Source organism: Aphidius gifuensis, linkage group LG1, assembly GCF_014905175.1.
Source record: "Aphidius gifuensis isolate YNYX2018 linkage group LG1, ASM1490517v1, whole genome shotgun sequence".
NCBI classification, from domain to species: domain Eukaryota; kingdom Metazoa; phylum Arthropoda; class Insecta; order Hymenoptera; family Braconidae; genus Aphidius; species Aphidius gifuensis.
The window spans coordinates 22,648,649-22,661,598 of NC_057788.1; the positions used below are offsets into that span (position 1 = coordinate 22,648,649).

Here is a 12,950-nt window from a genome sequence, read left to right on the forward strand (position 1 = left end):
TAATAACAATGTGTTCTAACCTTTAAATATTAATAACAAATGTGTGTGCATTCAAAACAATATATTTATACTTTAGATAAATATTTATAATTTTTATATTTAATTTAAATAATTAGCATTGATAATGTCACAAATATTTTGTAGAACAAATATAAATAGATTAATTAAAATATGTGTTAGAAATAGACATGGACATGGACCTGATCATTGGGTAAATATTTTATAATCAAAATTATCACAAACAATTGTTATTATTAAATTGTTAATTATTTTAGAGTATGGCTAAAAAAAAAGTACGTGCAAGAGACAAAGCACTTCATCATTTTGATGATTTTTATGCATCAGTTTATGCTGGAATATGGCCACACATTAGAGCAGCATTATTAAAAGAGGATTCAAAGTATGTTGCTGTTGTTAATAATTTTGGTGATGTTGAAGAAACTGTTGACAAGTTACAATTACTTGGTGCAATGAATATAAAAGATTTATACAATGCTCATAAACAGGCTAAAATTGAAAGAGACACAAGAAGTGGATTTATTAATCAAAAAAATAATGATGATAATGATGAATCAAATGATGAATCATTTGGAAGTTTACTTGAAAGAAAAACAAAATCTGAATTACAAACATTATTTCCAAGTGATTATGAAGCAACTTCAAATATGGTTAAACAAAAAAATAATAATAATAATGATGACGATGATGATATTATTAAAAAATCACATAAACCATTAGATCCAGTTAAAATGAGAGCATTAGAAAGTGATATTGCTACTGCTAAAATTGATGAACATAGAATTGTTAAACCGTCAATTGGTTTGACATCATCAAGTCTTTATGAATATATACCTGCAACAAAACTTAAAGGACTTGATGATTATGTTTTTGAATCAGATCATTATAATTATTATACTAAAAGTGCTGATTTTAATATAAATGTTGTTAAAGAAAATACATTAAATTTTCCTGAACATTTAAAAATATATACATTTGATTCTGATAATTATTCAAGATTTCCAATTCCAAAAAGAAGCAAAACTGATGTACTAAGTAAGAGCATTAATTTTATTATACGAAAGGTTGATTACTATTGCATGGATGGAGGATCAATATTACATTGCTACTACAATGCTGATATGTAAATCTCTTGTTGCACTTCAAACATTAATGCCAAAAGTTCTTGTTTCTAATGATAATAAATTGGGTAGAGTTAATCAGATGAATGTTGTGATGAATGAGTATCTTGGTGATTTAAATGTTTGGGAAGGAAGATTATTTATTACTAATGCAGATGGTCGTGATTTGGAAGATGTCAATGTATATAACAAAGTAAGAACATAATGAATTTAATTATTGTTAAAATTGCTACAAGATTGTAGTGATTTTTCTTTGTAAATAATATTTGTAAATATTTTTATACAGATTTTAGTTGATGTTCCTTGTACAACTGATCGTCATTCTTTACATGAAGATGACAATAATATTTTTAAACCTACGAGAATCAAGGAAAGACTTCAGTTACCAGAATATCAAGCTAAAATTTTACTCAATGCTTTGAAACTTATTGCACCAGGTGGTACTGTTGTTTATTCAACTTGTTCATTAAGTCCAATTCAAAATGATGGTGTTGTTCAAATGGCATTAAAACAACTGTGGGAGGAAAGTGATTCAGTCATGATTGTCAAGTAAGTAATCACCCATCAAAAAATCAAATTCATATGAAAGTTGATATTAAATTTATTTTATTTAAATTATTTTACAGAGATATGAAAGAAGCACTTGGACCATTAAGCTGTATTTATAAATTTGGCAATGATTTTGGATTGAAATATGGACAAATTGTTTTACCAGTTAAAAAACATAATTGGGGACCAATGTATTTTAGTAAAATAGTGAGAATTAAGTGAATTATTTGTAATTTAAATATTTCAATAATGTATGTGTTACATTAAACTTGTTGGCGATTTTAATTGTAAATAAAAAAATAAATATAAATATTTTCGATATAATTTAAATCCATTAGCAATTCTAGAGATAATATTAAAAGATTTAAAAGCTAATTGCTAAAAATGATTCTATGTTTCTGGTATAAATAGCGAAGTTCTTTTTTTTTTTTTCAAAAATGAGTTACTTGTTCAAAAAATTTCGAAAAATATCAAATACCTCTTTGCTCATTCTATGTTCCTGATACTCCAAAATTTTTTTTCCTATCAAATTTCAAAAAATTTGAGGAAAAAAAAATTATTCGGGTATCAGGAACATAGAATGACCGAAGAGGTATTTGATATTTTTGAAAATACCTCCTTGCTCATTCTATATTCCGGATACTCAAAAATTTTTTTTTCTATCAAATTTCAAAAAATTTGTGGAATAATCTTGGATTTGTATTAGGAACATAGAATGAGCAAGGAGGTATTTGATATTTTTAAAAATACCTCCTTGCTCATTCTATGTTCCTGATACTCGAAATTTTTTTTTTCTATTAAATTTCGAAAAATTAATGGTAAAAAAAAAATTTTGGAGTATCAGGAACATAGAATGAGCAAAGAGGTATTTTCAAAAGTTTTTTATAATAAATTTAAAAGATTTTATAGGATAATTCTCGGAAAAAACAATAGGTAGCGCTGAACTTGTTAACTCAAAAAATACCTCTTCTCTTGTTCTATAACCCTGATAAAACAGCTCTCCTCTATCAATGATATTTCAATGTGTTTACTCTATAGTTCCTAAGAAAAACAACAGATGGCGTTTCGTAGTGTGGCGCAAAGAATACCTCTTCTCCTGTTCTATAACCCTGATAAAACAGCCCTCCTCTATTTACGATATTTCAATGTGTTTACTCTATAGTTCTTAAAAAAAATAATAGATGGCGCTGAACTTCTTGACTCAAAAAATACCTCTTCTTCTGTTCTACAACCCTGATAAAACAGCCTTCCTCTATCTATGATATTTCAATGTGTTTATTATATAGTTCCTAAGAAAAACAGCAGATGACGCTAAACTTGTTGACTCAAAAAATACCTCTTTGCCTGTTCTATAACCCTGATAAAACAGCCCTCCTCTATCTATGATATTTCAAAGTGTTTACTCTATAGTTCCTAAGAAAAACAACAGATGGCGCTTCGTAGTGTAGCGCAAAAAATACCTCCTTACCTGTTCTATAACCCTGATAAAACAACCCTCCTCTATCTACGATATTTCAATGTGTTTACTCTATAATTCTTAATAAAAATAATAGATGGCGCTAAACTTGTTGACTCAAAAAATACCTCTTTGCCTGTTCTATAACCCTGATAAAACAGCCCTCTTCTATCTATGATATTTCAATGTTTTTACTATATAGTCCTAAAGAAAAACACCAGATGGCGCCAAACTTCTTAACTCAAAAAATACTTCTTTCTCTGTTCTATAATCCTGATAAAACAGCCCTCTTTTATCTATGATATTTAAATGTGTTTACCCTATAGTTCCTAAGAAAAACAACAGATGGCGCTTCGTGGTGTGGCGCAAAAAATACCTCCTTACCTGTTCTATAACCCTGAGAAAACAGCCCTCCTCTATCTATGATATTTCAATGTGTTTACCTATTATAGTTCCCAAAAAAAAACAATAGATGGCGCTGATTTTTCAAAAATATAGAATACCTCTTTGCTCATTCTATGTTCCTAATACAAATCCAAGATTTTTCTATAATTTTTTTTAAATTTGATAGAAAAAAATTTTTTTAGTATCCGGAACATAGAATGAGCAAGGAGGTATTTTCAAAAATATCAAAATACCTCTTCGGTCATTCTATGTTCCTGATACTCAAAAATTTTTTTTCTATCAAATTTCAAAAAATTTGTGGAAAAATCTTGGATTTGTATCAGGAACATAGAATGAGCAAGGAGGTATTTTCAAAAATATCAAATACCTCTTCGCTCATTCTATGTTCCTGATACTCAAAAATTTTTTTTTCTATTAAATTTCGAAAAATTATTGGTAAAAAAAAAATTTTGGAGTATCAGGAACATAGAATGAGCAAGGAGGTATTTTCAAAGTTTTTTATAATAAATTTAAAAAATTTTATAGGATAATTCTCGGAAAAAACAATAGGTAGCGCTGAACTTGTTAACTCAAAAAATATCTCTTTTCATGTTCTACAACCCTGATAAAACAGCCCTCTTCTATCTATGATATTTCAATGTGTTTACCCTATAGTTCCTAAGAAAATAATAGATGGCGCTAAACTTGTTGACTCACAAAATACCTCTTCTCCTGTTCTATAACCCTGATAAAACAGCCCTACTCTATCTATGATATTTCAATGTGTTTACTCTATAGTTCCTACGAAAAACAACAGTCGGCGCTGAACTTGTTGACTCAAAAAATACCTCTTTTCCTGTTCTATAACCCTGATAAAACAGCCTTCCTCTATCTACAATATGTCAATGTGTTTACTCTATACTTCTTAAAAAAAATAATAGATGGCGTTGAACTTGTTGACTCAAAAAATACCTCTTCTCCTGTTCTATAACCCTGATAAAACAGCCCTCCTCTATCTATGATATTTCAATGTGTTTACTATATAGTTCCTAAGAAAAACAACAGATGGCGCTAAACTTGTTGGCTCAAAAAATACCTCTTTTCATGTTTTATAACCCTGATAAAACAGTCTTCTTCTATCCATGATATTTCAATGTGTTTACCTTATAGTTTCTAAGAAAAACAACAGATGGCGCTTCGTGGTGTGGCGCAAAAAATACCTCTTCTCCTGTTCTATAACCCTGATAAAACAGCCGTCGTCTATCTATGATATTTCAATGTGCTTACTCTATAGTTCCCAAGAAAAACAACAGATGGCGCTGAACTTGTTGACTCAAAAAATACCTCTTTGCCTGTTCTATAACCCTGATAAAACAGCCTTCTTCTAACTATGATATTTCAATGTGTTTACTCTATAGTTCTTAAGAAAAACAACAGATGGCGCTTCGTGGTGTGGCGCAAAAAATACCTCCTTACCTGTTCTATAACCCTGATAAAACAGCCCTCCTCTATCTACGATATTTCGATGTGTTTACTCTGTAGTTCCTAAAAAAAATAATAGATGGCGCTGAACTTGTTGACTCAAAAAATACCTCTTCTCTTGTTCTATAACCCTGATAAAACAGCTCTCCTCTATCTATGATATTTCAATGTGTTTACTCTATAGTTCCTAAGAAAAACAACAGATGGCGCTTCGTAGTGTGGCGCAAAAAATACCTCTTCTCCTGTTCTATAACCCTGATAAAACAGCCTTCCTCTATCTACGATATTTCAATGTGTTTACTCTATAGTTCTTAAAAAAAATAATAGATGGCGCTGAACTTCTTGACTTAAAAAATACCTCTTCTTCTGTTCTACAACCCTGATAAAACAGCCTTCCTCTATCTATGATATTTCAATGTGTTTACTATATAGTTCCTAAGAAAAACAGCAGATGGCGCTAAACTTGTTGGCTCAAAAAATACCTCTTCTCCTGTTCTACAACCCTGATAAAACAGCCCTCCTCTATCTATTATATTTCAATGTGTTTACTATATAGTTCCTAAGAAAAATAATAGATGGCGCTAAACTTGTTGACTCAAAAAATACCTCTTTGCCTGTTCTATAACCCTGATAAAACAGCCTTCTTCTAACTATGATATTTCAATGTGTTTACCCTATAGTTCCTGAAAAAAATAATAGATGGCGCTTGGTAGTGTGGCGCAAAAAATACCTCTTTTCTTGTTCTATAACCCTGATAAAACAGCCCTCTTCTATCTATGATATTTCAATGTTTTTACTATATAGTCCTAAAGAAAAACAACAGATGGCGCTTCGTAGTGTGGCGCAAAAAATACCTCCTTACCTGTTCTATAACCCTGAGAAAACAGCCCTCCTCTATCTATGATATTTCAATGTGTTTACCTATTATAGTTCCCAAAAAAAACAATAGATGGCGCTGATTTTTCAAAAATATAGAATACCTCTTTGCTCATTCTATGTTCCTAATACAAATCCAAGATTTTTCCATAATTTTTTTTAAATTTGATAGAAAAAAAATTATTTGGGTATCAGGAACATAGAATGACCGAAGAGGTATTTTGATATTTTTAAAAATACCTCCTTGCTCATTCTATGTTCCGGATACTCAAAAAATTTTTTTTCTATCAAATTTCAAAAAATTTATGGAAAAATCTTAGATTTGTATTAGGAACATAGAATGAGCAAGGAGGTATTTTCAAAAATATCAAAATACCTCTTCGGTCATTCTATGTTCCTGATACTCAAAAATTTTTTTTCTATCAAATTTCAAAAAATTTTTGGAAAAATCTTGGATTTGTATTAGGAACATAGAATGAGCAAGGAGGTATTTTCAAAAATATCAAAGTACCTCTTCGCTCATTCTATGTTCCTGATACTCAAAAATTTTTTTTTCTATTAAATTTAAAAAAATTTGTGAAAAAATCTTAGATTTGTATTAGGAATATAGAATGAGCAAGGAGGTATTCGCTCATTAACTATTTTTTTTTTTATATTATTAACTAACTGGGACTGGGTAAATAAAAAGAAACCAAATAATAATTATTTTTATCTATAAAACTTTAATTCATTATTTTTAAAACTAGTACATAGCACTTGAATATTATTTTTTTATTATCTTATATAAGTATTGTTTTTTTTTTTTTTGTTTTAATATGTATTATAGATGTAATCGACGAATTTAAATAAGAAAACTCAATACTTTAGTTACATTTTAAATCTAATTGTCATTACTTTTATCTAAAGGTATTTCTTGATTTGATTCATATTTTTTATTTGACTTGTTCCACGGTTGTTCATCAGCTGAGCCCCAAATGCAATAAAATATAATCTCAATAACGTAGAATATTGAAATGGTAAAAAATACCATCCTCCATGTGAATATTTTTTCTTCATACTGTTGACAAAACATTATAATATTACCATACAATTATATTTATCGATATCATGTAGTTACATAACAAAAACAACTTACAGTTTTGGCAGAATGAGTTAATTTTCCAACTACAATTGGTATAACAACGCCAGGTATTGTTGCAAAAACATTTGTAAGTGCAACAAGTGTGCCAGCAAAATTAGGTGCAATGTCAATGTGATTTGCCAAAAAACCACTGTACATACCACCAATAAATGTAAGAGCTATGGTCATAAGAACAACAGCTCCAAATTGATCAGCATAAGAAACAACCATTAAACAAATCATCGGTACAAGTGATGCTGTAAAAAAATACATAAACATATTATATAGTATTATAATCAATGAAAATCAAGTCATTAATTAAAGTATCATATTAATTTCATAACAAAGGAATAAAAACATTATTTACCACAAATTGTTCCAATTTTTCTGGACATTGTCATGGTAATACATCCTTTCTTTTGAAATACTGCCAAGATATTACTACATATCATTGTAAAAAGCCACATGGAAATATATGGTAATGCTGATAATGCTGCATTATCTTTTAATTTGAAATTTAAAACTGTTGCCATGTATGAAGGCAATAAAGTTAACAGCATGTAAAATCCACAATTACTACAAAAATGAGCAATAAAAATTGCCCAAAATGGCTTTGACTTAGCTACTTCTTTCCAAGGAAATGCAATATTCTAAAATAAAAAAAATATGCATTAATTAAAATAAACTACATCTCAATTTACAAAATTAATTTTTAAAAATAATAAAAAATTATAATATACCTCATCTTGATGCTCAGATTTTCCAATTGAATTAAGAATATATTTTTTTTCTTCTTTAGTTATAAATAATTTTTGTTGTTGTGGTGAATCAGCAATAAAAATCCAAGCTGCACACCAAATAAGACAAACACTACCCTCAACATAAAAAATTGCTTGCCATCCCATTTTATCAGCAATAACACCAGTACAAATAATAGCAATTGCTGTACCAAGTGCTGTACCAGCATAAATAATTGATGCAATAATATTACGTTCTTTTGTTGGTGACCATGCTGCAATCATAACGTGCATACAAGGAAAACTAGCACCCTAAATAAATAATTAAATAAATTAATAAAGTTAACAGACAATTATTATAATAAATTATTTAATTATTAACTTACTCCACCAAGTCCTTGTATAAATCTCATTAATGCAAAACCCATCCAATGAAAATTAGCTGCAAATGGACTTAACAATGATGCAACAATATTAGCTAAAACTGCAACATTCATGACCCATTTTGCTGATACTTTTTCAGCTAATTGTCCACTTGGAATCATTGATACTAAATATCCAGCAAAATAAGTTCCCAGTATATATCCTTGTATAGTTTCATTCCAATCAAATGGACCATCCTGTTTGGTAAATAATATAGTTTTTAATTTCAAATAATTGATTAATAAATAAATAAATTTACAATTAATATATTTACTTGAATATTTTTTGTTGTATTTGATTTTTTATCAACAGCAGTATGATTAACCATTGCAACAATTGCAATACTTGCATTGACCTTGAATCCATAAATAATTGCAAGACCCATTGAGCCCATTGCTGCCATAATATATCTCATGGGTATTGTAAAACGTGATTTCTTTTTATCACCTCCAATGTCATCATCTAGATAAAAACAAAAAATAAATATATAAGTATTATAACAAACATAATAGATGATATTTTTAAAAACAAATATTTCATTTTAGTGTCTTTCAATAGCAAGATGTATGACCTATTTTTTATTTTATATTTATGCGGGCCGGCTACGTGACTAACTGTACAAATTTCATCATTCATTGATGGTATAAAACTACGTGATTATTACCACGTTTTCAATCCTTTTTTTATTTTCAATATTTAATTTATATTTAAATTACATATATCAATGTAATGTTTGTTTCATTTGCTATAGTAAATTTATCCAATAGATGATGATGTTTTTCCCGCCACAAAATAAACTATTTTAAGAACAAAATCATAACTAATATTTTGCAAATTAAAAAGAAAAACACACATACAAACAGACTTACATCATATCTAAATTAAAAAATAAATAATTTATATTATTAATATTTATATTTTAACTATTTAACAAATGATGAAATTTATTTTGACATTGTGAGATAGTATGACACCCATCCACCCACTCAGTATGTACATGCTTTGAAAAAATTCCAAAAGAAATAATAGTAATTTAATTGATTGATATAATTTTTAAATGTATATTTTAAATTACATATATATTTTATTGATTTATTTTATTATTCAATTAAACACGTAAAATTTACGACATATAAATTGTATTTATTAAGCTGGAAAATTATATTGAATTTTCAAGGACAAAAGGTCACTGAGACACTCGAAAATATGTTATCCTTTTAGCTTATTAAAAAAAAATTGAAAATTCTATTTTCAATTAAATTTAGTCAACAATTATATGTTATAAATTTTTATATGTAAAACATAAAAATAAATAAATAAAATACATGATGTAAATTTTAAAAACTATTTCATAATTTTGATAAAATAAATAATTAATATTATTATAAAATTATTATTAATTATTTTTATAGTTTACTCACAGCCAGATGTAGATTCTACCGCCATAATTTAAACTTTTCACTATTACACTGTTAAACTGTTCTTATTTTAAAAATTAATTAAAATTTTTAATTATACCTGTGTATAATTATTTGAATAACCAATTTCCTATGAAAAAAAGAATTAATAAATATATTTTAAATAATTTTCAAGTATTAGAGAGCTCAAAAAATAACGTCTTGTTCCATCGAATGTCGACGAAAATTTGGTGGGTCTTTTCGACATTCAGAATGATCATTTCATTTGCCATGTGTTGAACACATCAGTATATGTTTGTGTTGTATAAATGTACCACCCATTCAACACATATACATTTTCCTCCCTACGATTGAAACTTGTTGGTTTATAATATTGTGTAAGTATTTTCTACAGTTCATCGATCCTTCCAGCTTGTAACAACCCTCGAAAATTGCAGCATTCAAAATAAAAGATAATACAATGATTTCTTTATACATCAAAAGCTATACTTAAGTATAAAATAAAATAAAAATTTAAAAAATAACAAGAGTTTATTTTTAGAATGACGAAAATATTTTTCGCATTATTTAGAAATAAATAATATCAAATTAAATGCCATCATATTTGATTCTATATAATTCTTTTCGTTAAACATTTTATATTTTCTAATAATTAATAAATTAATTATTAAAAAAGAAAATATAATTGTTTAAAAACAAGTATTTTGTCATTCTATTTTTAATTTATATAAATAAACTCTTTATGCTTAAAAATAAATATATATTGTCATTCTCTTATATATATAAAACCAAGTTCAAATAACTGGTTTCCATGGTAATTTAAATTATTTTTAAATATTTTATATAACAAACTTATTAATCATGTTTTTAACGATATGAGTTCCCATTCTGATGAAGAATTCAACGAAGTCATTGATGAAATATACACTTGGCTAGATCAACAGACATTTTCAAGGCCAAGAAAAAATATATCACGAGATTTTTCCAACGGTGGTAAGTTATCCAATCCAAAAATTAATATTATTATGAAAAAAAAGAAATTATGTAAATTAATAATTTAATTTACATTTTTTAACTTATAGTTTTTATGGCTGAAATATTAAAAAAATATTATCCAAAACTCGTTGATTTACACAATTATTCTCACAGCAATAGTTTGACAAAAAAAATTGACAATTGGTGTACATTAAATAGAAAAGTATTAAGTAAAATTGATTTAAAAATAAGTAACGATGTCATTAATCAACTTGCAAATTCACATGATAAAACAATTGAAACAGTATTAATAAAATTACGTTCAAAAATAATAAAAGATTGTAATGATGAAAGAAATTTACTATATGCTGATAGTATATCAAATGACACAAAAACAGAAGTTGAATCAGTACTTGATTTTGATGAAGTACAAAATAAAATGATACCACGTTCAGCATTTTTAAAATTACGTCAAGAATTACAAGATAAAAATGACATAATTAATTCATTAAATGATAAAATATCACATTTAGAAAGTTTAATTAAATTAAAAGATCAAAGAATTGCTGATTTATCAACACAAATTATAACACTAGATAAACAAGACATTTAAAATTAACAAAAACAAGTTTTTTTTTTTTTCTTTTGTCCAAAGACTGTTTGTATTATTATTAATATTTTTTAACAATTCTTTTTCTTTTAATGAGGTATTATGAAATTAAACTTTTATGAATATTACAAAAAAAAAAAAAAAATGAAAATTATATTCTTACTTTAAATTTGTGATCTTAAACTTGGTGGTGATACCAATATAACACCATCACCTCTTACAAAAAGCATTGCAATATTTCTTTTAGTTGTTTTATAAATTTCTTCATATGTTTCTTCATCAATTTCAATTGTTGTTACAGTCTCTTCAGCTTCACCAAGTACCATATTTAAATGTTGATCATATGCCTGTATAATATATCGAAATATATATAAACAATAAAGAAACAAAATAATTGTTTTCAAATTATTTAATTAATACATACGTGTAATCTTCCACGAATTTCTCTGTCATTTCTCATTTTGACATATATTCTTTCATCCAAACTCAGTTTAATAAGATCCAGAGGTTCTTTGACATGAATTGCCGGTGCCGGCTACAAATAAAACAAATATTTAACGATAAATAACAAATAGAAAATAAAAATTAAGGTTATAAAATATTGTTGATACTATTTTAAAGAAATTAATAACATTTTTAAATGTTAAAATTTAAACTAACCTGTTCAGCTGCTTCTGCCATTACAAATGTTATTAATTAACAAAATATATTTTGACAATAAATAACAATTGTTATTAATTAAAGCAAAAAAACTATCAACTATTGTGTACTGTTGTGTTGTTAACAAATAACAATAATAAAATGTATTTTTTTTTCTCTCTTTCTAATTTTAAAAATAGCCAAATATGGCGACACAAACGTTGTACTTTTAACACAACAGATGGCGCTGTTTTAAAATTCTCGACCGTTGATAAAACAGTTTATTAGTACATCAATTTGACGATAGAGTTTAATTTAATTTTTTTTTTTTTTCAATGCGCATTAACAACGCGCAGTTCACCAATAATCCTCATTGCCGTCATTTCTCTGCGTTGATGGCAGTTTTCTCTTCAACTTAGACATACATAAAACGCCATTTTCTGTTTGTTCGCGGTAATATAATCTAAAACTATCCACACTCATATTAATATGTATTATCATAAATTTTTATAATAATTAATTTATATAAAATGTGCTGATTATTGTCATATAATACACAACTGTTGAATTGTTTGTGAAAAAATTTTTTTCGGAGTAAACATAAGGAATATATAAAATTTGAAATAAAAAAAAAAAAAAAAATATATAGGCAAATAGTGTTTGTTGTGAATAGTGAATTTTGTGGTGTTAAAGTTTTGCTTTGAGGGCGATGCCCGGACACGCGACAACCGGGGGTGCGTCGGCGGATATGGTGAGTATTTTTAAAAAAATTTTTTTTTTTATCTGAGGAAGAGGTGTTCCCGGAAGATGTGATATCTTGTTATTGAATTTTTTTTTTTATTCCTTTTTCTTATTTTGACGTTTTCCTTGACCACATAATTCTGTCAAATATATATTTTTACATGCTCATTAATAATACATATTCAATATTACAAATTGATTGTAAAAAAATTTGACACTTACTGTTGAATGCTCCGTTAAATTACTCCAGTTTGATAGTGAAAATATTTTTCGAGGTGTGGCGTGTTTAAGGGTGGTGATTATTTACCCCTTAATTATTTAAAAAATAAAACAAACAAAATCTAATATAAATAATCTTGTTAGTATTTAGATAAATATTTTGGAGCTAAAAATATTTTTAA

The 12,950-nt window shown here is 27.0% G+C and overlaps 4 protein-coding genes across 4 annotated transcripts; 2 read left to right on the forward strand and 2 right to left on the reverse strand.

The window, feature by feature from the left end:
- The first annotated feature begins 76 nt into the window (after positions 1-76).
- LOC122853344 (5-methylcytosine rRNA methyltransferase NSUN4) lies at positions 77-1,918 on the forward strand. The gene is given in 6 exon segments (XM_044153757.1): positions 77-211; positions 276-1,053; positions 1,087-1,141; positions 1,143-1,332; positions 1,426-1,688; positions 1,766-1,918. Coding segments are annotated over 6 exon segments (1,518 nt in total). The 5' UTR covers positions 77-124; the 3' UTR covers positions 1,911-1,918.
- Positions 1,919-6,588: 4,670 nt separating this feature from the next.
- Positions 6,589-10,236, reverse strand: LOC122853869 (sialin). The gene is made up of 7 exons (XM_044154283.1): positions 9,588-10,236; positions 8,441-8,628; positions 8,130-8,363; positions 7,747-8,055; positions 7,374-7,656; positions 7,022-7,263; positions 6,589-6,943 (listed from the first exon to the last, which is right to left on the reverse strand). The coding sequence occupies exons 1-7, from the start codon at positions 9,610-9,612 to the stop codon at positions 6,767-6,769; spliced, it is 1,458 nt and encodes a 485-aa protein (XP_044010218.1). The 5' UTR covers positions 9,613-10,236; the 3' UTR covers positions 6,589-6,766.
- Positions 10,237-10,305: 69 nt separating this feature from the next.
- LOC122854187 (sperm flagellar protein 1-like) lies at positions 10,306-11,172 on the forward strand. The gene is made up of 2 exons (XM_044154638.1): positions 10,306-10,577; positions 10,667-11,172. The coding sequence occupies exons 1-2, from the start codon at positions 10,460-10,462 to the stop codon at positions 11,170-11,172; spliced, it is 624 nt and encodes a 207-aa protein (XP_044010573.1). The 5' UTR covers positions 10,306-10,459.
- Positions 11,083-12,176, reverse strand: LOC122854240 (U6 snRNA-associated Sm-like protein LSm3). Its single transcript, XM_044154723.1, has 3 exons — positions 11,830-12,176; positions 11,594-11,704; positions 11,083-11,516 (listed from the first exon to the last, which is right to left on the reverse strand). The coding sequence occupies exons 1-3, from the start codon at positions 11,848-11,850 to the stop codon at positions 11,334-11,336; spliced, it is 315 nt and encodes a 104-aa protein (XP_044010658.1). The 5' UTR covers positions 11,851-12,176; the 3' UTR covers positions 11,083-11,333.
- Positions 12,177-12,950: the final 774 nt, after the last annotated feature.